This window comes from Bison bison, unplaced genomic scaffold (genome assembly GCF_000754665.1).
Source record: "Bison bison bison isolate TAMUID 2011002044 unplaced genomic scaffold, Bison_UMD1.0 scf7180017864495, whole genome shotgun sequence".
NCBI classification, from domain to species: Eukaryota; Metazoa; Chordata; class Mammalia; order Artiodactyla; family Bovidae; genus Bison; species Bison bison.
In genome coordinates, this window is record NW_011495054.1 from 13,597,526 (window position 1) to 13,622,534 (window position 25,009).

Consider the following 25,009-nt stretch of genomic DNA (forward strand, 5'->3'; position numbering starts at 1 on the left):
CTCTTGCTCTCAAGAGGCCCTATCAAGGCATGCTTCTGTGGTGGGGATACTAAAGCAGTAACATGGGGACTTCCCTGGTGGTCCAGTGGTTAGGAAACCACATGCCAATGCAGGGCACATGGGCTTGAGCCCTGGTCCAGGGAAGATTCCACATGCGACAGGGCAATTAAGCCTGTGTGCCCCAACTACTAAGCCCACATGCCTAGAGCCTGTTCTCTATAAGAAAAGCCACTGCAATGAGAAGCCCACGCAACTAGAGAGTAGATCCTGCTTGCCACAACTAGAGACAGCCCGCGAAGCAACAAAGACCCAGCACAGCCAGACATAAAGGACCAAACTAGTAACACTGCCTCAGGTGATGACGGGCCTCTTCCTTCTAAAGGAAGAAAAGGTGTGGGGAGGACTCTGCTCTAAGTAACCGTGAAACCTAACCAGCACAAGCACATCCGCCAGGCAGGATGCTCGCTGAAGGTGACAGACCACATGGACAGAGATCTTCGCTGCAGAAATCCAGGAATTGGAAAAAGGCCAGGAAGAAAGACTTGGGCACTGCTTTTCCTCTGGACAAAGAATATCCTCAGGAATTTTGCTTCTTTCTGGAACATATCAGCATGATGGTAAATAGCGTTGTATTCAGTTATTCTCTTGAGTTTCCACTGGTTAAACACAGAGCTGAGAATCAGAAGACTCGCAGCCTAACCTCACGTACAATTGGGAAGGATATGTGATAGAAGGCAAGACCTTTTTCTCATTTTATTGTTTCAAGGCCTTTTTAAAAGTAAGTGAATGTACTCCACCATATTTATACTCTCCCAGGTAGCCTCCTCAGCAGGCTAAGCTCTTCTTCCAGACATCTTGCTAATATTTGATGTTTATTTTGACCTGAACTTGTTACTGCTTTTTTCATTTCCCAGCCATGTGACAAAACCAGCACTATTCAAAAACCACACACACAGCTTCCCTACCCAACTTAACGGGGTGTGACATGAATCTCAAGGAGTCTTAGCTGTTTCCAGATACTGAAGCCCCTCAAAATGATCCACCGCCTGAGTAAACTTAAAATGCTGCACAACTGGCTCAGAAGGCCACCCACAGGTGGAGCTCTACACGTGCCCTGAGCACGGGCCAGTCCTCAAAAAGTGGTGACCACTTTGGGAGGAAACATGTTTGTTGTGATATATGTAACTTTGGAATGTCTATTAAAATAAACAGCAACCTCATTATATTACAGGTAAAAATTTAACTTATGAAGCCATAAGAGGAACCTTGAGAGTTATCTGAAAGGTTTTCAAAAAAAAAAAAAAAATCTTTTTATTTTCATAAATTAACACACATAACAGTGGAATTTTTAGTCACAAACTACCGAACAGAAAAGAACTGCAGGGGCATTGTGTGTGCCAAGTTACCAAAAATGTACAAATTTCACTTAACTATTGACCATGATAATTATATAAACACTTCAGGCGGCTATTTACTGGCCCAGACCAGCCCAAGGAGATGCTCAGGTCTCTCGCCAAGGATTAAAATCCAATTCAGCACCAGAGAGGGGCTCGAGAAGACACACGATGTACAAGGATCCAATCTGACAGGGTGCAGTGCCAGAGGGCGGACTATGCAGGGACCCTTGCTTCACAATCAGAATAAACAGCCTCTGCTGCTCAGTGTGTGGCTAGATGATAGTGTCACACTTTGATTTTAGTAAAATGAAGCCTTCTTCCTGGACAACTTTTGATACAGGAAGTTTGGCTCTGGCAAGGAGCCCTCCCCGTGCACGAATCCAAGGTAGGGGGCTACGAGCCTCTGGCCAACCACAGACTTTGGGGACAGCCACCCATGATGCTGTCTCAGAGGTCCTTTCCATGATACTGGGGTCGGGGGACACGCACAGAAAACAGAACACAAGGTAATTAAGGAAAGCACCGACTGCATACTCGGCCCCCAGGGAACGGGGGAAAAGTACCACCGCCTACAAGTTGGTCTTTTGCAGATCTCGACGTACATTATGAGATGAAATTCTAGCCTTGGAAACGAGCACTGGCTCTGTGTTCCACCAGCTGCAAGAGCCTTGGATTGATGGCCCTGCCCTGCACCCTCTGTGCCACCCTCGGCCTGGCAGGCAGAGAACCAGCCCCACGGGGAGGACTGAGCCCAGAAGGTGGAATCTGCAGTTAACCTCAGGTTGGCTCTGGCGCCCTTGGTAAGGCCTTTCCAGGCAATATTGTGACAAAGTGTCTAATTTTCACAGCTCGAGGGGGAGTGCTGAGTTCCAGATTCACAGCATGAGTTTCTGAGCTCTTCCAGCTCCAAGTAAGGCAAACGCTACATGTCTCTGCACTGCACCCTCCTTGGCTGTAGCTCTTAAGAGTAAGGTCAGTGTGAAAAAGTGGACATAATCTGCTTGAGTGGGTGATGAGGTACATTTAAACTGATAGAGAAATGAAGCTGCAAAGGAAACCAGAAGAAAAAGGGGGAGGGTGGCCAATACTGCCAGAAACTGACAGAGAAAACCACAGCTGAGGGGTCAGTGAAAAGCCGACGGGCAGAACCACTGATTGGACCTGAGATTTCTCCTCTCTTTCCCATATTAAAATCACTAAATCTGGTGGGGTGGGAAGTCCCCATCCATGGAAACTACCAACTCCAAGCCCAGAACCAGACCTCCCAAGGCTCCGGGCAGGTGGCGCCAGCAGCCAACTGGTGGCACGTGGCATAGCTCCTAGGACCACGGACAGTGCTGCAGCTGTTAGACATTAAGACAGGTGCGGCTGAACACAGCTAAAACCTGACGTGGATTCAGGCAAGCAACTTCAAGTCTGCAGCGGGGGCCCCTTCTTAACTTCGGAATGAGGCAGGACCAGAGGCAGGCCGAAAATTACAAGGGGAAGCTGGCCTCAGAGAAGCTACTTCCTACACTCCCAGGACAGGAAGGAACCCGGCTTCCACCTTCTCCATGCCTCCCCTCCAGACGCTGCGGCCCCAAACCCCGCTCCCAGCCCTGACAGGTGCCTGCAAAGGGCAAACTTGAAATTGGATCTCCAGAACACTGGTGAAACTGCAGCCGCACCCACTTCAGTCTGCCACGTTTGCCCCACGGTGGACTCATCTACACTGGCGACGGAGCTGGCAAACAGGGTGCTGTTCATTTGCTGGGAGTTTGTCCAGCGGGAGCGCCCTAAAAATGTTCGTACGTGGGCACAAACTCATCCCTACTCCCTTGAGCAAAAAGATGGACAGAAGCATTTGTGTCTGAGGACCCTGTCCCAGGATGGGAGAGGTGCTGAGGCGACACACAGGTCATGTCTACACAGTCTGAGCAAAGTGGATGCACGGTGGCAGCCTCTGATTTGCACTGTCCACGGCCGGTGTGAATGCCTGACTCTCCTCCGATGCTGCGTGGCCATGGCCTGAGAAGCCTCCGTGGGTCACCAGGCCGGTACTTCGGTTCCTGAAAGCTCTGCCTGAGGCAGCGGGCCGACGAGACAGATGTGGCACTTTTCTCACACTGTCCGTTTTTCTGCTCCAGTGAGGCACAGACTGTCAGCCTGCAGAGGAAAGGCACATAGAGACCCCCACCCCCCACCCCATCTCCCCGCCCGCTGACTCACGGGGCAACAAAAGGAACCCAGGAGACATGATCCAGGATGGGACCACCCAGCCCTCTCACAGGCTGCCTGGGAAACGTCCCCACTGGCCAGCACTGCTCCCCGGAGGAGGGTGGAGGTGGCGGCCGGCGCCTGGGCTGGGTTTTCAGGGTCTGGCTCACCAGCCAAGGAATGCTAACTCTCTGCACTCTCATTTACAGAGACAGAGATGAAAAGAAAAGATAAAACGCAAGGGAAGGGGAAGGGGGAGCAGGGTGAGGGCACACAGGCCTGACGTGGGATGGGACGAAGCCTCTGGGTTGGGGGCCTCACACGGCAGCCGGCCGCTCCCCCGTCCACACACTCCTCGGGTGCACACAGAGAAGCTGAGAGACCTTCCTGACGTTCCTCCAGGCTTCCAGCAGCACTGACGCAGGAGCCCAGAGGACAGCGAGGTGCCCTTGGACGGGGCTGCCCGTGAACTCCGTGACCTCGGCTGGCCCCCTCTCCCCCTGGACCAAGCGGCTCTGGCAGCTGTGGACACTCTGGGTTGGCCTTCATCACCACCAGGGCCGCTGTGGACCTTTGTCATGGACACCACTTCAGATGAAACCCGCTGAGACCACACCCAGCTTTCCGACTTGTTAAATGACCAGGAGAGAAACCTGCTCTTACTTCCGTCATTACAATAAATACATCTAGTTAGTGGCCGAGAATGAGAACCCAGATGAGTTACAACAGTCATGCCCCGAGTTGCATGTGGGGAAGAGGCTGCCCAAACGCGTTGATGGGAAAGGAAGGCTCTTGGCCACCCACCAACAAACCGGGTCAAATGCCTGTCGTGTGTTCTGGAGATGTGTATTGTCTTTCTCCTTGATGTCTTAAAAAATTCGTTTTAAAATCACATTTAAAGGCTCCAAACATGCAGCAAAAATTTAAAAAAAAAAAAAAGAGGGAAATAAAACAAATTAATCAACACCACAACATTAAAAAGTGCAACTTACTTCAAATGGACCCTGGACGGGCTCCTCTGGCACTAGTGACCCACAGTCACAGAGAGGAAAAGACAATAGGGAAAAGCCACACACACACACACACACTCACACACACACCCCTGGTTCTGGACAGACAGACTCAAAGGATTAGAAAACACAACAGCTCATCTTTCCTCAACTACTGAAGTGAGCCAGTGAGACCTCATGGGACAGGACGCCAGGTCTCTCTCACCAGGCCACATGTCTGAATGATCTTGGTCTAGCACCACCATAAACGACGTGGGACTTTCACATGGACGTGCAAATGCTGTGAGTCGTTGAAACCTAGTGTTGCTGAAGGGGTGCCGCGTGCCCCTCCACGGATGGCAGAGAATGGGGTGAGGAGGCCGGCGTCATCCGGGACCATTTCCAAGAGAAAGGGAGCGTTCCTGAGGTTCTGTGCTCAGCAGTACAAGCTAGAGGGCCTTCCTACACCAACTCCAACAGAGGCTGCACCTGGAAGGAGGTAAAAATCCATAGCCTGTGCTCTGAGGGGTTTAGGTGGGAGGGCAAAATCAGGTATCCTCTTCCAGGAGGCCAAGAAAAGTCTGAAGCCGAGACCCCCAACCTGAATCGCCACTCAGCAGCCGGATGACTGCTCCTGCTCCTCCTCTTCCTTGGCAAAGAAGGTCTCCAGTTCCATCAGTTTCTGTATCAAGAGTGCGTCCAGCTCGCGGCTCTGCAGTGCTGCCTTCTGGGCCCGTGTAAAGCTGCCTGCTACCTTAACCTTTCCACGTGCACGCCTCTTCCGAGGGACTGTGAAATCCTGAAACTCCAGGACTCGCTTCCTCTTCTGTTGGCTGATGGAGATGAGCGTACCGTTTCGTTCCTTAGGTTCCTCGAAAATCGTCTCTAAACACCTAAAGGTGAAGTACAAGACAGGATCACTGACACGCAGACCTGGGGGGCCACCGACCCTCCCCATCTATGCTGAAGGCTCACTGCTCCTGACTCAGCTCCTGTCTCTGGCCTGGAGCTTTATTTTTTTATGACCAAAAAAATACATACACAAGCACTTTGAATACGTAATACAAGCAATTTGGAAAACTCAGCAGTGGCCACAGGACTGGGAAAGGTCAGTTTTCATTCCAATCCCAAGGAAAGGCAACGCCAAAGAATGTTCAAACTACTGCACAATTGCACTCATCTCACATGCTAGCAAAGTAATGCTCAAAATTCTCCAAGCCAGGCTTCAACAGTATGTGAACCATGAACTTCCAGATATTCAAGCTGCATTTAGAAAAGGCAGAGGAACCAGAGATCAAACTGCCAACATCCACTGGATCACAGAAAAAGCGAGAGAGTTCCAGAAAAACATCTACTTCTGCTTTATTGACTATGTCAAAGCCTTTAACTGTGGATCACAATAAACTGTGGGAAATTCTTAAAGAGATGGGAATACCAGACTACCTTACTTGCCTCTTGAGAAATATGTATGCAGGTCAAGAAGCAACAGTTAGAACCAGACATGGAACAATAGACTGGTTCCAAATTGGGAAAGGAGTACGTCAAGGCTGTATATTGTCACCCTGCTTATTTAACTTGTATGCAGAGTACATCAGGCAAAAAGCCAGGCTGGATGAAGCACAAGCTAGAATCAAGATTGCTGGGAGAAATATCAAAAACCTCAGGTATGCAGATGACACCACCCCTATGGCAGAAAGTAAAGAACAAAAGAGCCTTTTGATGAAAGAGGAAAGTGAAAAAGTTGGCTTAAAACTCAACATTCAAAAAATTAAAATCACGGCATCCAGTCCCATCACTTCAGGGCAAACAGACAGGGAAACAATGGAAACAGTGACAGATTTTATATTTTGGGGCTCCAAAATCACTGCGGATGGTGATTGCAGCCATGAAATTAAAAGCCGCTTGCTCCTTGGAAGAAAAGCTGTGACCAACCTAGACAGCATATTAAAAAACAGAGACATTACTTTGCCAACAAAGGTCCGTCTAGTCAAGGCTATGGTTTTTCCAGTGGTCATGTATGGATGTGAGAGTTGGACTGTGAAGAAAGCTGAGTGCTGAAGAACTGATGCTTTTGAACTGTGGTGTTGGAGAAGACTCTTGAGAGTCCCTTGGACTGCAAGGACATCCAACCAGTCCATCCTAAGCAAAATCAGTCCTGAATATTCATTGGAAGGACTGATACTAAGATGAAACTCCAATACTTTGGCCACCTGATGCGAAGAGCTGACTCACTGGAAAAGACCCTGATGCTGGGAAAGACTGAAGGCAGGAGAAGGGGACGACAGAGCATGAGTTGGTTGGATGGCATCACCGACTCTATGGACATGAGTTTGTGCAAGCTCCAGGAGTTGGTGATGGACAGAGAAGCCTGGTGTGCTGCAGGCCATGGGGTTGCAAAGAGTCGGACACGCGTGAGCGACTGAACTGAACTGAATACAAGCACATAGTGAAGAAACAGAAATTGGACAGGATGGTAAAGAATAAAAGTAAGACACCCCCACCCCACTAGCAACAGTGTTTCGTGTATCCTCCCAAAGTCATTCAGCATACAGACGTGCACAGGTGAACATGCGTCAGCAGAGGTCAGCCCTGATATGTGAAGGGCTGGGTAGCAAACATTTTAAAAACCGATGGGCCACTTAGGTCTCTGCTACATATTTATTTTCATTTTTTAAACAGTCCTTTGAAAGAACAGAGATCATTCTTAGCTCATAGGACTGGAAAAAAAGAAAGGAAACAGGCAGCTGGCTGAACCTGGCCTGTAGTTTGCCAACTCACGGCACCATCCATCCAGCAGTCTGGGTTCCTCTTTACTCAAGGGGTAGCAGACCACAGGCTCTCCTGTGCACTGTGCCGCTCTGACTAGCAATAACCTTTAAGAGTGCCCCAGCTGGGTACGCAGGGATCCCATTTTAAATGGCTGTGCGGTGTAACCCACAGTCAGGATGGATCATAATTTAGTCAGAACTCTAGTAATGGGTATTTTTAAAGTTGTTTCCAACCCTCTCCTATTATTGAGTTGGCCAAAAAGTCTGTTCAGGTTTGTAAAATCGTATGGACAAATTTAAAAGAACTTTTTTGGCCAACCCAATATTTAGCAATGCTGCAATGAACAGCATTATATGACAAAGGCTTCATAGCAAATGCTCATCCTATCTTATAGGATAAAACTCTCCTCCTTCATCCTAGACACCACAGGAATGCAATAAACGTTTAATGATTTGAATAGAATTTAGACCCACACAAAGCCAAGTAAGTGAAATGTCTTCTGTATTTGGGTTTGGAGTCAAATCTGTAGATCAATGATTCTTAGTCTTGAAGACACAAGTACAAACGAAAAGAGGATGACCAACCTGACACATTTCTTTCCTGTCCTACTGCTGACTCCAATTCAAGCGAACACTGAAAATACCAATCCTAGTTATTTTTGAGATCCAGTACTGGAAGAACTGAACATAAAACCCATTCCAAAGTGAAAAGACTGGAGACTTATGTCGATCATTTCAGAAGCCCTCCCAATCTATTATTTCCTACTTGTGTGTACCTACCTGTTTGCAGGAGGAGATTTATAATTCTTGTTGGTATATATTTCTTCTAAACTAAACTCTTTTTTCTTTAACCTGAAAAGAGAAAAAGGTATAAATTCTTCATGGTCTCGGTTTTAAGAAAACAGATTTATTTATTTGGCTCTGCTGGTTAGTTGCGGCATGTGGAAGCTAGTTCCCTGACCAGGGATCAGTCCCAGGCCCCCTGCATTGAGAGCTTGGAGTCTTAGCCACTGGACCACCAGGAAAGTCCCTTCATGGTCTCCTAAGAGCAACAAGATTGGTTTCCCAACTTTATCCTTTTCCGGTCTTTTACTTTCCAATAGCTCTTGGTATGTCTCATGTGAACCATGAATCCTGGATCTTCCTTTTCATGCTGCTGATCTTAACTTTGTGAGATTCAGTTCAGTTATACTTACTGGGAGGGATATAACTGGATCTGTACCTATTAGCTTAGCTTACAGCTTCTTTTTTTCCTACTTTTTCAATGTTTCTTCTCTTTGACTGACTGTTCTCTTTTTTATCCTCCCCTCCTGGCTTAAAAATTATACATCTTCTGTTCTTTTAGCGGTTGCAAGAATTTTGATTAGCATATTTAACTTAGAAACTGAAGTGCAGTAATATTTTTACCCTTCTCTCAAACAACACAAGGTCCTGGGAAGTTCTAGGTCTAATCAATACTGTCCCAATTTATACGTTAGCAGTGTTCTACGTTGCCTTTTGATTTTGTAATTATGCATCTAATGAGCTAACCATGTTATCTCTTTATTTTGTTAATTAAATTTCCTTTATTCTATTAACATGGTATACTACACGGATTGATTTCCTGTGTTCAACTAACTCTGCATTCCTGGGATAAAACCCACTTGGTCATGGGTATAACCATTTTTTCAAATATGTTGCTGGATTCAGTTTGCTAGTATTTGAAGATTTTGGTGTCTACGTTTACAAAGTTTCCTGGCTTCCTTTAAGATCATCTTTCTGTCTTTGGAACTCTGAGCTCTCCTCCCCGCCCTGTCATCTGTTCTCTCTGTCTTTGTCTCCATTGCCGCCCTGCAAATAGGTTCATCAGAACAATCTTTCTAGATTCCATAAATACGTGTTAAAATGTGATATTTGTTTTTCTCTTTCTGACTTACTTCACTCTGTGTGACAGACTCTAGGTTCATCCACCTCATCAGAACTGACTCAAATGTGTTCCTTTTTATGGCTAATAGTCCCCTGTATATATGAGTTTGTGTTTTGTCTGTTTATAGCTTGTTTCTTTTTTCCCCAGCAGGAAAGATACAATTTTTACAAAATAGCTTATTCAGATTTTTATTTTGACTCTGAATTTTGTTATAGTTAACCATTTCCTATGGTTTCTTCAAGTATTCTTTTTTTTTTACATTTAAGTCTGATTTCACGTGGAATATATTCTGGTGAAAGGTCTAAGATAGAGACCCAGCTTTATTATTCTTAGAATGGCTGCCCAGCTGTCCCAGTAGCACTTTACTGATTAGCTCATCTTTGCATCACTGATTTGAGGGGACACCTTTGTTACGTATTAAATTTCTCTATGTATTTGTGTCTATTTATGGACCCCTATTTTTGTTTTACAAGCTTGCATATTAATCCTCTGGCATCATGTTGTTTTGTTCTTCTCCATTCTGCCATATTTATTTATTTTTTGACATGTACATGTGTGTTTAGTCACTCAGTCATGTCTGACTCTTTTGTGACCCCATGGACGGTAGTCCAACAGGCTCCTCTGTCCATAAAATTTTCCAGGCAAGAACACTGGAGTGGGTTGCCATTTCCTACTCCAGGGGATCTTTCTAACCCAGGGACTGAATCCTGGTCCCTTGCATTTCCTACACTGGCAGGCAGATTCTTTTTTTTTTTTTAATTTTTTTTTAGTTGAAGGATAATTGCTTTACAGTATCGTGTTGGTTTCTGCTATTCATCAACATGCAGGCGGATTATTTACCATACACACAGCTTTACAGGTAGCTGTGCTGGGTCTTCGCTGCTGCACTTGGGCTTTCTCTAATGCAGTCAGCGGGGGCTGCTCTTCATCGCAGTGCGCAGGCTTCTAATTGTGGCGGCTTCCTTTGCGGAGCGTGGGCTCCAGTAGTTACGGCTTGCGGGCTCTGGAGCGTGGGATCAGCAGTCGTGGCGAACGGGCTTAGCAGCTCTGCATCGTGTGGGATCTTCCTGGATCAGAGACTGAATCCATGTCCCTTGTGTTAGCAGGCAGACTCTTATCTACTGTGCTACCAGGCAAGCCCTGGCATCATGTTGTTTAAATTGCTGAGATTTTACAACATATTTTAAGATCTCTTAAGACTATATTCTTTTTTTTTTTTTTAATCTACTTATTTTTGGCTGGGCTGGGTCTTGCTCAGGCTTTCTCCAGTTGCAGCGAGTGAGAGCTACTCTTCATGTGTTGCATGGGCTTCTCATTTCAGTGGCTTATTGCAGAGCACAGGCTCTAGGCACTCATACTTAGTGGCTGTGGTATGCAGGCTCTAGGGTATGCAAGCTTTAGCAGTTGCAGTTTGCAGGCTTAGTTGCTCCACAGTAAGTAGAATCTTCCTGGACCAGAGATCGAACCCATGTCCCATGCATTGGCAGCAGATTCTTTACCACTGGATCACACAGGAAGTCCCAAGACTAGTACTCTTTTATTTCACTTGTTTGCTGAATTTTCCAGGCTATTCATGCTTTAGTTCTGTACCTACATTAAATACGTGGCTTCCCGTTCATTCATATCTCTTCCTAAAACTACAGAGCCTGGTCAAGTGTATTTGCTTTAAATTTTGTTTACTGGAATGTACCAGTTACTAAATTACTGCTTCTCAGCTCAGAACGTGCCCTCGGTACCTGCTCTGTGATCATGGAATCTTGGCCTCCTTACACGTTTCTTTTCCACAGTGAGTACAGTGCTGGACTTTGGCAAAAGAAGGCACCAGACGAACACTGGAGGAGGAAGGGAGCTTTTTTCTTGCTCCTGCCACATGGTCCATCGTGGGTGTTTGTGTACTGGGGTGTCTGAGGTGGAGTCAGATGGGGACACTTGGAGGGGCTCAGTCCCAGCTGAAGAGCCAGAGTGTGCAGCCTCCGAGGACTCCTGCAGCACTACTTTGGTGACCACTGCACCACAGATAAGGCATTCAGGGACAGAAGCACATGGTGGGACCCCAACTTCCTGGGGGTCATTTCCTGTGACTCCCCTGGAGCAAGCATCCCCCACTGTAGGCCACGCAACTGCAGCAGCACCCCAACACCCTGGGTGCAGCCCTCCAGCCTCATCTCGTGTCCCACAAGGCTGCTGTTGTTTCCTGCTCACCCAGCTCCAGTGTTAGCAACCCAACCATCTGATGGCTGCAACCATACCTTCTGCAACAAAATGAGACTCCAGTTGAGGTGAGGGCCCTAAGATGCCCTTCAGAATTCTCTGTACAGGGCACTTTCCTGGTGGCTCAGAATCGCCTGCCAATGCAGGAGGCATAGGTTCGATCCCTGGTCTGGGAAGATCCTACATGGCGCAGAGCAACTAAGCCGATGTGTCAAAACTACTGAGCCTGTGCTCTAGAGCCCAGAACTGCAACTACTGAGCCCAAGTGCCCTAGAGCTTGGGCTCCGCAAGAAGAAAAGCCAGTGCAATGAGAAGCCTGCCCACTGCAACCAAGAGCAGCTCCCCGGAACTAGAGAAAGTTCTCTGTACACCTCTATGGTTACTCTTCTGTTATATTTATAGTTTAACACTTTAATATTAAACTTGCCCTGTTTAACATACCATGCGGTTTCCATCTCTGAATGGACTCAGACTGATATGTGATACTAAGGTAAAACCCCTAAGGCTTTGCTAGACCACGGGTCCTCACACCGGCATACTGGAAGACTTTCAAGAGAGCACACGGGAACTCAGCTCCAGCGTAATCAACCTCCTGAACTCTAATCTCCTGCTCATGACTCATCTAGAAGTGTTCCTACGCTCATGCATAAGTTCCCACAAATTCTTCCCGAATAGTCCCATCCACCCTGAATTCTACCTTAGTATCGGAATCAAATCACTGATCTCACCAACCCCTCTTTACAGATTAATGAAGTCACTGTAAACTTGTCTTGGATGTGTCTCTCCCCACTTAACACAAGGTTCCATGAAGCGGCTTTATCGAGAGGAGACTGGGTCTGGTATAAGGATATCTGGATTTCAGATTCAGTGTGGAATGGAGCTCTCAGAGGGACTTTGTTTCATTCACCTCCTCCTGACTATCATCAGACAACGCCTATTTAAGAAAGAGAGTTTCAAACACCAAAAACAGTTTAACTGTACACAATGTCTTTTTCAAACTATTCTCAACACTCAGTCTGTTATCACTTAGAAAAGCTGGACTTAATAGTTGATTCTTCTTCTTAAAAAAAAAAAGTAACTGAAATGTTTACTGGGACTATCAAACTTTTGAAGATAAAGTATATAAAACTTAGAAGACTTTTAATCAAATGTTATACAGAAACATTAAGTCAATTATTCAATCTTCATCTTATAAAATACAACTTCTACTTTCTGTTAACAACAAAAATTATATGATGAGCTGCCATGACAGTTGGTTTGCAGTGATACACTTGTACCCTACATTGAAGTGATGAGATTTTATATTAATTAATGGATCTTTTTTTACCCATGATTAGTTGTTCCTAAAAGTCTAATCACAGTTTGATTCCTGCATGTGCACACATGTACTGAAGCAACATCATGCTTTGTTATATAGTCCTCTCTTTGTAACTTATTATTTTAGCTACAAATCACATTGCTTTATTATAAATTCAATAACAGGAAATTTTTATACATAAATTTAAACTTTGTCTTATGACTTTTAGAAATCTATAAGATGTATTCCATAGTTTATTTCTCAATGGTCTGTATGGTTCTCTTGAAGGTGAATATTAACATAATTATTGTTTCATAGCCCTGGGCGTGGAGGGGAGACCGTATTTGTGGCACTGTGCCGTTTCATGTAAGAAACTTGGGCATCCATGGATTTTGGTATCCACAGGAGCTCTTGGAACCACTTGCCCGAGGATACTGAGGGACGACTGCATTTGAATTGGAAAACAGAAAAGTAAGGAAATAATACTGATCTGGCTGATGGGCTTGAAAAATAAAATATGCCTTTGCTAATTAAGTTACATGTCAAAAACTTTCCATAAGTTTAAGGCACTAAATCAGCATCTTCAAGACATAAAAGTGTACTTGAAGTAATAAAAGTATCTTAATCAAAATGTCTTTGGTAAAGACTTATTGAAGATCCTAGTTTTCAAGCTCACTCATTATATAGGATTAAATAAAGTACCTCTAAGTGACAAAGTAGCATGTAATTTGTTAGCCATCTGATACTGGTCAGATCCTCCTGGGTCACGTCCCACAAACCGAGACACTGCCTACCTGCAAAGCCTGGGTAACAGAACCCAAGGGAGTCAGCACTTTTCAATTCTTTGCTTTCAAAAAAAAATTAAGTGATAAATCATTAAATATAATTTGATGATAGATCACTGAGGTATTTTTTAATATTACTTGACAGAACTTGAAAGGGTTGAATGTCACTGTTCCACTAAAACTCTCTCCACTCCCACTACGTATCTAAATAAGGTGAATAAGGTTTTCTAGAACTTATATCTACCAAAAAATTGAAGATAGGATATCATAATTCTGAACCCTATTTTGTTCTAATAAAAAGGACTATTCAACACAGGATATCTGAAATACTTTAAAAATTTCTCTTGAAAAGACATTGCAAAAAAAAAAAGAAAGAAAAGACATTGTAGGATGATCAATAAAAGAACTATAGGATACAACACATTAAGATAAAACCAAGTGGGAAAAGCGGAACGTCAATCATAGTAATAGTTAACTGTCACATCTGTATTGTGTGAAGCAATAAAATAGATACATTTTTTTCTCAACTGGACTGTACAACAATTTTAAATATTGGGAATTCTTATTTACCTTCTACAGGTAAGTCCTTGATGTTCAGGAGGGTGAAATAACTTACTTTGGGTTAATCAAGGGACCCAGGCTTCAATTCGCCAATGAGAAATGAATGCGTAAAATCCATCCCAAAGGAAATGTAACTAGACATCTTATAAAAATGTGTGTGTCTTCATTGTGTGTGCGTGCGTGTGTCACATGCACAGTCGTGTCCCTCTCTTTGTGACCCCAAGCACTGCAGCCCACCAGGCTCCTTGTCCATGGAATTTTACAGGCAAGAATCCTGGAGTGGGCTGCCATTCCCTTCTCCGTGGGATCGTCCGGGCCCAGGGATCGAACCCAGGTCTCGTGCATCTCCTGCATTGGCAGGTGGACCCTTTACCACTAGCGCCACCTGGGAAGCACATGTGTGTAATGCACATCATCCCCAAACTCCAGTCATGTCAAATACACAATCCAGAATCATGCCCAATACATAATTTAGTAACCGTTTTCTTTTCACTTCGCTCTTTAGGGATGAGCAATCGTCTCTGTCACAAAAATCTTTAGAATCCAAAATTTTAAATCATCTCTGTACCATAACACGGATCTAGCATTTTCTTAAAAAAAAAAAAAAAAAAAGACTTCTCTCATAACTTGTGGGTCGCTTTCCAGTTCTGCGTGCAGAATGTCGTGAGTCTGGGCTGTGTGGTTGAGTGAGACCTGTGGGGATAGGAGCCACCAGGGCCAGGACAGAAGTTCCGGCTTAACACAGGTGTCTCAGCCACTGAGCCCTGGCACCGGCACCTAAGCCTGGAGACAACAGCAGTGCCGACTTCCCAGCACCCCTGGAGGAGGCACTGGGATTGTAAACACAGAGGGACCTGGCACAGAGAGCTCAGGAAGTGACCCAGAACCCTGCACACAAATCTCTGGCCACAGTACTGGTGAAATTCTTTTGGATAAATTCCTAGAAGTATTGATATAACAAAAGCTCAGAGTATATGATCATTAAAAAGGCCACTATATTATACTAAACAATTTCCAGAAAAATACATCCGTGTGTGTTAGAGAAGGCGCTCACCTTTTGGGTCGAGGAAGGCCCATGGGCGTGAGGTTAGGGTCTGGCTTAGGAATGGTTTTCCGGATGCGAATCTGTGAGACTTTCTTCGGCCTCTTCTCCAGCTCAGCCTATTTTTAAGAAGAAAGACAGGTTGTAAGTCATTCTAAATACACAGAGGCCCCTTTGTTGACACTCACCACACTACTTTCTCAGTGTACAGGTGGCTTCGGGAAGCAGTTTTATGACAGAGCTCCCCCAACCACTCCTCCCAACAGCATTTTCAGCAACTGCCCTCTTCATGTCACTGTGCGTGCAGTTCAGATACTAAGATGATCAATACACAAGTTTAAAACTGTTGGAGACAGTGGATGTTGAGAAACTGAAGCACAGCATCATTCACTCATCTCTGAATGTGTGAAGTCCCCTGCTCTGTGCTTCAATTCTCTGAATGTTGTTAAACGCGTCATTAAGAAAAAAGGGTCCGGAGAGCAACGAGGATGAAGAGATCCCAGGCACCCTTTAGTGGCCAATGGAAGAGCCCCTGTCCTGGTGACATCCGGTACTGGGCTGAAGCTACAGGTGGCAGTAAGGAGACCCGGGGGCTGTCTGCACCTGTCGCGGAAGCTGAGGCGCCTCTGCCACCCGAGCCCACCGCACCAAGTTTACCTCTTTCTGGTCTGGAGGGCTGCCCTGTGGTCGGGGGCAGGCGGCCGTCACACCGTCCAGCTCGTCAAACCCGGGAACTGGGAACTCTGAGGCTGAGAACAGGAGCTTGCTGACGGCTGAGTCTGTTACCAGGTGAGACTTTGGTACCAAGGCAGGGAATGGAGGCTCTAGCCTGAGAGAGACAGCGGAGAGAGAGACAAAGAAGCAAATGTGGGACAGGTTCACCTTCCACGCCGGCACTAAGTGACATTCCCGTAAGGCTGTCCCCATGTTGCTTCTGGACACGCCTGTGTCTGCATGTGTGATAAACTACAAGAATGTGGTCAAGCCAGTTCCCTGGGGTGGAATAAGGAAACTTGGAAGATGCAGTGAATAAGGAAAAAAATGGGAAAAGGCAAGGAATGCTTGCAGGAAGAAGACATTTAGGGAACTGAACAAACAAATTGTGCTTGGATATTATCAACAGCATCCGGGCACTGAAATCGGCTCAAGACCTGAGATGTATCTTGAGGGGACTTGCAGTACAATGACCTGGCTCCTGATTTTGACTTTTTTCATTTTTTAAGTAAATGGGACTGATCACACAAATCACACAACTTTAGTTACACAGTCCTGAAGCTGAACCTCTGCCTGTGCACCTGAGAGATGCAGATCAGGCTTAGAAGGAGAACAGAGGCCAGAACTGCACCGAGCTCAACCCACAGCAGCTGCTAGAGTACCCCCCTCAGCCCCACGTCTCCCTCCCTCCGCAAGCCCTCACCTCATGTGACTGCCGCCGGCACTGTAAGCAGCTTCCAGGCCCGGAAGAGGCATGGACGGTAACACGGTGCGGCTGAAGTGGAGCAAGAATAAACAGTGACAGGTCAGGGTGGCAGGATGGTGGGAAAGGCTGTGGGGCCCCGCAGGTTTGGAAGGATGCTCAGTCAGAGCCCAGGGAAGACCTGAGAAGCGTCCATCTACCCATGGAGACAAAAACCTGCCTCCAGGGCATGGAATTTACATGTCCATGCCCATCATTGGAATGGAGGTGGGCTGACAGGAGGGCTGTGTCCTGACTTAAATGGAAAGGCAGAGAGAGATTAGAAGGCAAACTGATATTGGTGAAATTATTTTCAACTGTTCTCAGTGGTCAAACCACAAGAACTCTTTCCCAGTTCATAAAAGCCTATGAATTCTATAGCTATAACATGTACATGCCAATCTTTGAAGTTCCTCTGCTCCAGAAAGAAACAGAGGTAGGCTTATAAATAGTCTGGGTGTTTGCCTGCATAATTAATTTAAAAAGTACTTCTGTATACTTTACACACCAAACACTGAGTACAACAGCTGTGAACAGATCATAGATACAAGTCACAAGTCACCACTTACAGTCTTTAACACACAGTGCGATTTTTTCTTGGCAAGAAGAGGGCAAGAGAAGAAAAAGAGAGATTTAAGATTTAACGGTTCGTAGAATTAAACCAACAGAATGAAGGAAGGTACCAAATAAAGGGTTCTGCAGGAAATCCAGATCCTTCAGGAAAATTCGAGGGGCCCGCACTTCAGAATTACTGCTGCACTTTCTTAGCAGAGATCTGGCAATAAACAGGCAATGCAGACACAGACTCTGAGCCTTGTAGCTTTAGGAGCGCCCTCCCCTCTCCCCAGTGGGAGGATGTAAACACGGGACTTCAGCAAAGGACGGGGCATGGAGTTTACCTGCTCGTGGCGCCCAGAGGTGACTGCCGCTTGCTGTGAGAGGGTGGAAGGGCAGAGATCTCCAAGGGGCAGGCGGAAGGCCCATGCTGGCTCCAGATGGACAGCACCCGGCCCACCGAGTAGGGCAGGGAGCAGAAGACCTTGTCAGCTATGGAGGCGGGAGACCGCAGCCCTTTGAGGCCCTGTGTTAACTGGGTCATGAAGAGCCTCTGCATGGCAGGCGTGTGGCTGACGCAGCTCCGTTTCTTCGTCCAGATCCGGTAGCATCCCGGGGAGCAGAGTGCTAGGAGCGTGTGGAGCCCGAGGACGGAACAGCCCCCTCTGGTCTGGACTAGGGCGGTGGCCCTGCGGTCCTGGAGGGGAACTGGAGGCTGGGCGCCTGCCTGGCTGCAGAGGCCAGGGTCTTCCCTGAATGTGGCCATTCCAGGGCAGCCTTGGGCCAGGAAGAAGGAGAAGGTCCACTTGGGAGGTGGAGAACGGCCCCAGCGGGCCTCTCCTAAGGCGAGTCTCGCGGGCGCACAGTGCTCGGGGAAAGTCCTAGGGGACTCGGCCACGCGCTCAGGGCCCAGCTTCACACGGAAGGATACCGGGAAGGTTTCGGAACCGAGCAGCAGCGATGGCATCTTGTCACTCACATCTATGAAGCTCATTTTGACAGTTTCGAGCGAATAAAGCATCAGGGGTTTACTGCTAGGCCTTCTGTCCCAGTCACCAGCTGCCAGACACGGGTTCAGCTGCATCATGCTGCAGGAGAAGCCGTCCAGGAGCCTCCGGTATCGGAGCTGCTTGTAGCTTTTAGCCACGGGGAGAAGGTCCGAGGAGCACCGCCGGGACCGCAGCTTCTGGGTCCTGGCAGCGGGGACCAGTCTGGAGGCGAGGATAGACAGCTTGCTGAGTAAGGCCAATTCTTTGGTAGGCATCCGCACATTCAGGCCCCCCGAGGGTGGGCCCGGGGCGGCCTTCAGCTTTGGTACGTGGCTCACAAGGCTTCTGGCAGGGGCTGTTTCGGGCTCTGGGCACGCAGGTACAGACATGGCACGGGAAGTGAGAAACCTGTGTGCTTTCGTGGGGATGGTCTCAGAGGAACTCTTTAGGAAAGCAGAATGTGCAATTCTACTCCTTTTCCTCCCTACGGAGACCAGCTCCTGGCAGGAGACTTTCTTGCAGGTTCGGGGGGGCTGCTTCTTTAAGGGCAGCGCCCCCTTCCTGTGAGAAGTGTTCCCAAAGGCACCGTGGAAGGCCTCCCGCCCCATGGAGCTGGGGTCTTGAGCACGCCGAGGGGCAGTGCGGGGGCCGGGGCACGTGCATGACTCTGTGTCCTTTCTCAGCGGGTGACACGAGCTTTCCTCCTCCACGTCAATGGGCTTCTGAGGCCCCACGGCACAGGCGCCCGTGGCCGGCTTTGCTGAGGTGACTTCCGTTTCTGAGGCGGGCTCATTTTCGCCACCCTGAGGTGGGCTCTGACTCTGTCCCTCATCTGACAACGTATGAGATGTTGTGCACTGTCCCAACACTGTGTGTGCTTCTTTCTGGCGTGCCTGCTCCTCTTCCTTGTGGCTCAGAACCTTCTGGCTTGGGCGTCTCTCCGAGTCAGCCGGCACCCTCGGAGCTCTAAGGTGGGTCTGAGATGCCTGGCTCGGGACGTCAGCGAGACCGCCTTCCCTGATTGCCATCTCTTGCGACTCCTGCCCGGCAGGAAACTGACCCCACGGCCCGCTCTGCTGCTCTGCAGTGTCTTCTCCTTTCACGTTAGTTTCTGCATCTAGCGTCAAAGGCGAGCTCTCTGCCCTAATGGCTGTGCTGCTCTCTTTGCTAGGCTCACTCTCACTCCTTGGTGCTCCTCCTTCCATCTCAGGCAGGACTGTGGTGTTCTTATTCTCACAAGGCATTTCACCGTCTATTGGCTTAAAAAGGTTTTGGGGGTCAGTTTCTTCACTATTAATAATTGTTTCTGATTTTTTTTGAGACAATGGGTGCAAAGGCATTATCTCAGTGGATTTCGGGCTTCTCGAGGGGACAGAGTTTACATCGTGGTGTCCAGAAGATGTCAACTCTACTGAAGAAATTCCAATGGTATTTTCTTTGTCTTGCTCAGGATTTATTTCTAGTCTTGATCCTTCAATTGTTCCTTGTGTTTCTCTCAGGGATGCTTCTTTAACTTGCTTTTCATGATGAATGTAATTTAAAGACATATTTATTTTACCCAATACTCTTACATCTGGTTCATGATCTGCGACAGACCCTGTGTCAGGCACACAAGGGCCTGGACACACTTCCATTTCACAGTCTTCTACGGGTCTCCATACTTTCTTTTCACATGATTTTTTAATATTGAGAGAGTCTGATGTAGAAGAAGCAGCATCTTGAAAATCCGACTCCTGGTCAATCACTCCTATAAATGCAGCGACAGGCGCTCCCCTCTGGGACAGCGTACTCGCTGAGGCTTCCGGCGACGTTGCCCTGGCGTGCCTTGCACCCCCAGTGAGAGTACCAGAAACCCTTCCATCCAGAATGCCTTCTGTGGGCTCATCACTACAGCCTGTGGAGACCACATGTGCTGTCCCATCTGTGGGCTCCGCACAATCAGAAGTCCTCCCACAGCCCCCTTTCTTGGGGCTCCTGCCAGATGCTGAACTGTTACTGCCTGAACCAACGGGTGGAGCTTTCAGGCTGTGGCTCGCCTCTCTGTCAGGCTCTGTGGGCGACTTGCACTGGTCACGGCCGAGCGTCTCCTCAGCTGGGTTACCTTCACCTCTGCATTCATTGGGTCCGCCTGGGTTACCCTGGGAGCTGAGGGCGTCATCTGCCTTCTGCTTGGGAGTTTCAGCTGCTTGGTTCACGTTCTTAACACCGGAGAACATTATGGGAGGAAACTGGCCAAACAGTTTTTCAGGACTTGGAATGTTTGTGGGTTGGTTTAATTCTTGTGCGACACGAGCAGAAACGTCACGTTGACAGAACACAGTCTCTTTGGGTGTGTCCTGTTCTTTTTCCTCTGGCCCTTCCTTGCATGGTCGAGTGGTTTGGTCTGGAGCTTCACTGTTTAACGTGTCTGCCATCATTTCATCTCTGGCCTCACCTCCAGGAAGGCTGCCTTCAGTTTCTCCCTCACCTGGCTCACTTTCCTCCGATGCACAATTCTTTCTACAGCTGCAGCTTTCCACAGAGCTGTCTCTCCCTTGGGAGTGGTGATCGATATGCTGAAAGGTATCTTCATACTTGGTTAACAGACAGTTCTCAACGCCCAGGGTCGTTCTGCTGGGCTCCAGGGCAGCACACCTGCTCTCCTCTGGGACGTTTTTCTTCACACAAGGGCAGCTAGAGAGATCTTGAGACGGAACGCTCTGACGTTCCCGGACTGAGACCTCTACAGGCAAGGCTGCCACTTTGCTCTTATCTGAGGGAAGTCCAGAATGCAGACTACCTGCTCCCGAATTAGCTGCTTCGGTCTTTCTTTCTAGGCGTTCTGATCTGCTGTTTGAAGAGGCACCACAGGTTCTGTCACTTGGTGGAGAGATGTCTTCCGTCTTTGTTTTCACAGGAATGGGGTGGGTTCCGGCAGTGACAGCTGCGCCATCCTCTGATGGAGGGCGCTGGCTCTGGCGGGAACCCCCGCTCACTGCCACAGGCATCTCTTTGTCGCTTGGCAACTTTGTGTGGGTTTCAGAATTAAGGGACACTTGATTTAAAACACATTCACTTCCTGTTTTGTGTACAACCAGTTTGTTGTCATGAGGAAATTTATTCACCTCCCAGGCAGCGCTCTGTTTACCTAAATGTGGACCATGGTCCTGGGCATTTTGTATGGCGATTTCTGACTCAGGCCTGTCATCAAGTTCTAGGGATGGTGGCAATGGAGTAATGTCTTTCTTGGGCTTAGACATCTCATTTATAGGATTTATCTGGTCCTCTGGCATTAAACTCACAAGGGATTTCCCTTCAATTAAAAATCCATTAGGTGAGGCTTGGTTTAACTGGGGTCTGCCTTCTAGATTTCTCTGGGTACAGACTAAGGAGTCACAGTCTCTACTGTGAGTCTTCTCAGTCAGCACACTGGGCTCTAGGGTAGTTGTCTGTTCTGGTTCTTCAATCTGCACTGAGGAGGGAAAATGACTCCCTTCAGAGTCTGTGCCTGGTTGGCTCATTTCAGCAAAAGTTCCTCTGTGGTCCTCATTGTTTGCCAAGCTACCGTGAACATCTAAAGTGATTTTCAAATCATTTTTTTCAAGCATTCCTTCCATGGCTTTAGTAAAAGAACTGGGTATGAAGGAACTGGAGCAGCCTATATGGGGACTGCCTCGAGGGCAGTAGTGATTGTGGGCATTTTCTTTGGGGAAGACAGTAGTCTCTTTTTTTCCAGAACAGTGGCGACTAGAATTCTCTCCTGGTTGCCTGGTGTTAACAAGGAAGAGTTCTCTTTCACTTCTAGGGTTCAAAGGCTGTTTGTGTTCTTCTCTAGAAGACAAGTTCTGGCTTTGACCATTCCCATCCAAACAGGAACTGTGCGTCTTTCCAGCAGATCCCTTTGGCAAGCCATCACCTTCAAGACCATGCTTTTCTGAGGATGTTGTTCTGGATCCTGGACCAGATAAACCTGATGTGAAATGGGAAACTTTAGAATTTTCTTCTGAGGGTTCTGTTATAACCACCTTTCTCGTGGCTTTGGGACTGTCATGTGCAGAACTGTGTCTCTCACTGTGGTGCCCAGGGACCTGTTGGTGATTGTCATCAGCTTCACAGACGAGGTTTAATTTACGTAACTCTTCCTCCCTGCTGTCCACTTTGGAAACAGCACTGTTCCCTGGTAACAATGACAACCAAGAAGGATAAGTTCTTATTTCTTCACATTCTTTTTCTTTTGGATTTGCTTCTGTTAATCCAGGGTCCACAATGTTTAAAGGCTCTAGAGAAACTAAGGTGCTGGACTCTGAAACCTCAGCACTGGTCATGATTTTGTCTGTCTCTGAGTGTCCACGACACCCAGCCAAGAGACCCTGACTCACACGGCCATTCTCGAGCCCTTTGTTATCGTCCACCTTAGTTCCATGGACCTTCATAACTTGGACTTCCTCAGTAGATGTCAGAAGAGTTTCAGCTGTGATTTGTACATTTCCTTCTGCACAAGAGAAATAAATCTGAATTAATGTGTAATCATTTGCTCTAACTTCATAAATTTAATCACGCAACAAAAACAACTCCAAAAGAGGATTGCAAAGTTAGTGTTACAATACCATTGGCTTTGTTCTTCTTTGCAAAATATGACAGAGAGCCAAAAGAGTACCTGAAAGAAACAGGTTATTCTGAAGAAATCCTTTCTTTAAATGTGTTACTTACTTAAACACACTGACCTAGCTGGACAAATGACGATAATGGGAGACATACGCTTACTTCAGTCTTAGGAAGCTTTCATCCTAAAGCATTTCTAAAGCAGACTCACGTTAAAATAGCTTATGTTACGAAATGACCATCTTAATACTCAAATAAGTAAGTAATAAATAAAATTATCTTTGAAATAGAATAGTAACATATAAAGCCTTAAGTAAAAGAGATTAATCTGTAAGTGGAATATGAGTCTTGAACCCGATTACCTGCAAGGCTTGCCTCCCTACAGGGTCGGTCATGAGTTGGTAATAATTGAAGGTGAGAGACAGGTTCACAGGGATTTAGTATTTTTTCCTTTCCTCTCCTGAGTAAGTGAGAAATTTTTCATTATGAAACATTAAAACACACACACACAAAATACCTAAGATGTAAATGTAACTCGTGAAGGAGTTTTACTTCCCAGAAGTTCTCTGAAACTCTAGGCACAGGATGCAGTATAAAGAAGTTCCCCCAACCTGTTAATCTACAAAAGACTTTTTGTCCCTCTCCCAAAGCTGTTCACGTAGAGGTAAATATGTGTATATGCCTGTACGTATGCTGCATGCATATAACAGGACGCCTGCACTGAGCAGACAAAGCAAGATGCAAATCAACCTACAGATCTAGTTCCCACTAGAACATAAGCTCCACGAGGGGAATGATCACCTCTGATTTGGTATCTCCACCTCCCTGTTGTCTAGCGTAATACCCGGTACATAACAGCACTCAGTAAATATTTGTGGAGCTGATAAATGACTACAGTTAGGTGACATCAACAAATGCTATTGGATCTTACTGCTCACTCTGTACTGAACACCCCATGGTGACCCTGGTGACTGGTAGGTATGTTACAGATGTCAGCAGAACAAGGAATTAAGTGAGGGAAGCTGTTACAAGTTAGGCACACTGGAGGGTGAAATGTGTTCTGTGAGGTGTATGCCTGTTTCAGCAGCACAGGAGTTTCGCGACCTTGGTTGAACATCGTGGATTTGTAGTCGTGTGACAACTGTTTAAATGGTGCTTACATTTGCAGAAATTGACAGACAGTCTTAAACTTGTATGAAAATGCAATGGACACATAACACCCAACACACAATCTTGAACAAAGAAAATGGATTGGAGGGGTTGGAGAGGAGGATAAGGAGCCTGCAAGATGGAAATGTTCCATTTTTTTTATTGGGTCAGTACAGCTGTGATTACACAACTGCATGTTTGTGTACACACACACACACGAGTGAATTTCACTGTATGTAAGCTATACCTTAATTAAAAAAAAAAGTCAGTGCCCCAAATGTCTAGACCGCTTCCTGGTTGCCTTTTAAATGGGTGTGGTACTGGCTCATTTTTCAACTTTCCACTCCTCCAAAATGTGAATTACAGGAAGATAATGACTATCCTCAACTTCAGAGCTTTACTCTCCACAGGACAGCAAGGCCTTTGAGCCACAGAGAGAAACTCCAGCAGCAGGAAGCAGGAGGATGAACTAGGACAAGTGTCCTTTCTCACAGGGATGGTCTGCACCCCCTTTTCTGTCCAGGCTGCCAAGAAGCATCATCAAATCTGACGCTGTTCCACAGTAACAAAATGTTCATGTGATTAAACATATTTGCTGGTTTTTTTTTTTTTTTGCAGCTCTAATTATTCTACATAGTTAATCTTAATTATGCAACAGATACACACAGAATCTTGGCTCAGCACCCTCTTTTAGGCCTCGGTTTCTTGCTTAATCAATGAACAGATCAATCACAATGAAGTAGTATCTCTGAGGCCCATATCCTACCATTGTTTTGAGGAGCAAATATGTGTACGTGCTCAGTCACGTCTGACTCTTCGCGACCCCCTGGACTGTAGCCCATCAGGCTCCCCTGTCCGTGGGATTCTCCAGGCAAGAGTAGTTTGCCATTCCCTTCTCCAGGGGATCTTCCCAAGCCAGGGATCAAACCTGAGTCTCTTGCATCTCCTGCACTGGCAGGCAGAGTTCTTTACCACTGCAAAACCTGAGGAGCAAATGAGGTAACAGAAATGAGCTTGGCAAACTCTCAAGGTGATGGGGAGTGGACGTGGGATGAACACAGTGGGATGTCCTGTGAGGCAGTAGTTCCTGCCCTGTCCATGTGAACTCGTTTGGAAGGCAGGGTTGC

General features: G+C 46.8%; 1 protein-coding gene across 4 annotated transcripts in view; it reads right to left on the minus strand.

The window, feature by feature from the left end:
* Positions 1-286: 286 nt before the first annotated feature.
* Positions 287-25,009, minus strand: part of PRR14L (proline rich 14-like) — a 41,612-nt gene continuing 16,889 nt past the window's right edge. For 3 of the 4 annotated variants that reach the window (XM_010828812.1, XM_010828814.1, XM_010828813.1), the window contains exons 4-9: positions 17,508-22,623; positions 16,570-16,641; positions 15,810-15,981; positions 15,165-15,271; positions 8,131-8,202; positions 290-5,475 (exon numbers count right to left, since the gene is read on the minus strand). In XM_010828812.1, the coding sequence (XP_010827114.1) occupies positions 5,196-5,475; positions 8,131-8,202; positions 15,165-15,271; positions 15,810-15,981; positions 16,570-16,641; positions 17,508-22,623 (5,819 nt within the window). In that variant the 3' untranslated portion in view covers positions 290-5,195. Of the gene's footprint in view, positions 5,476-8,130; positions 8,203-15,164; positions 15,272-15,809; positions 15,982-16,569; positions 16,642-17,507; positions 22,624-22,738; positions 22,789-23,095; positions 24,747-25,009 lie in introns of those variants that run through there. The other variant, XM_010828815.1, reaches the window with a different exon arrangement.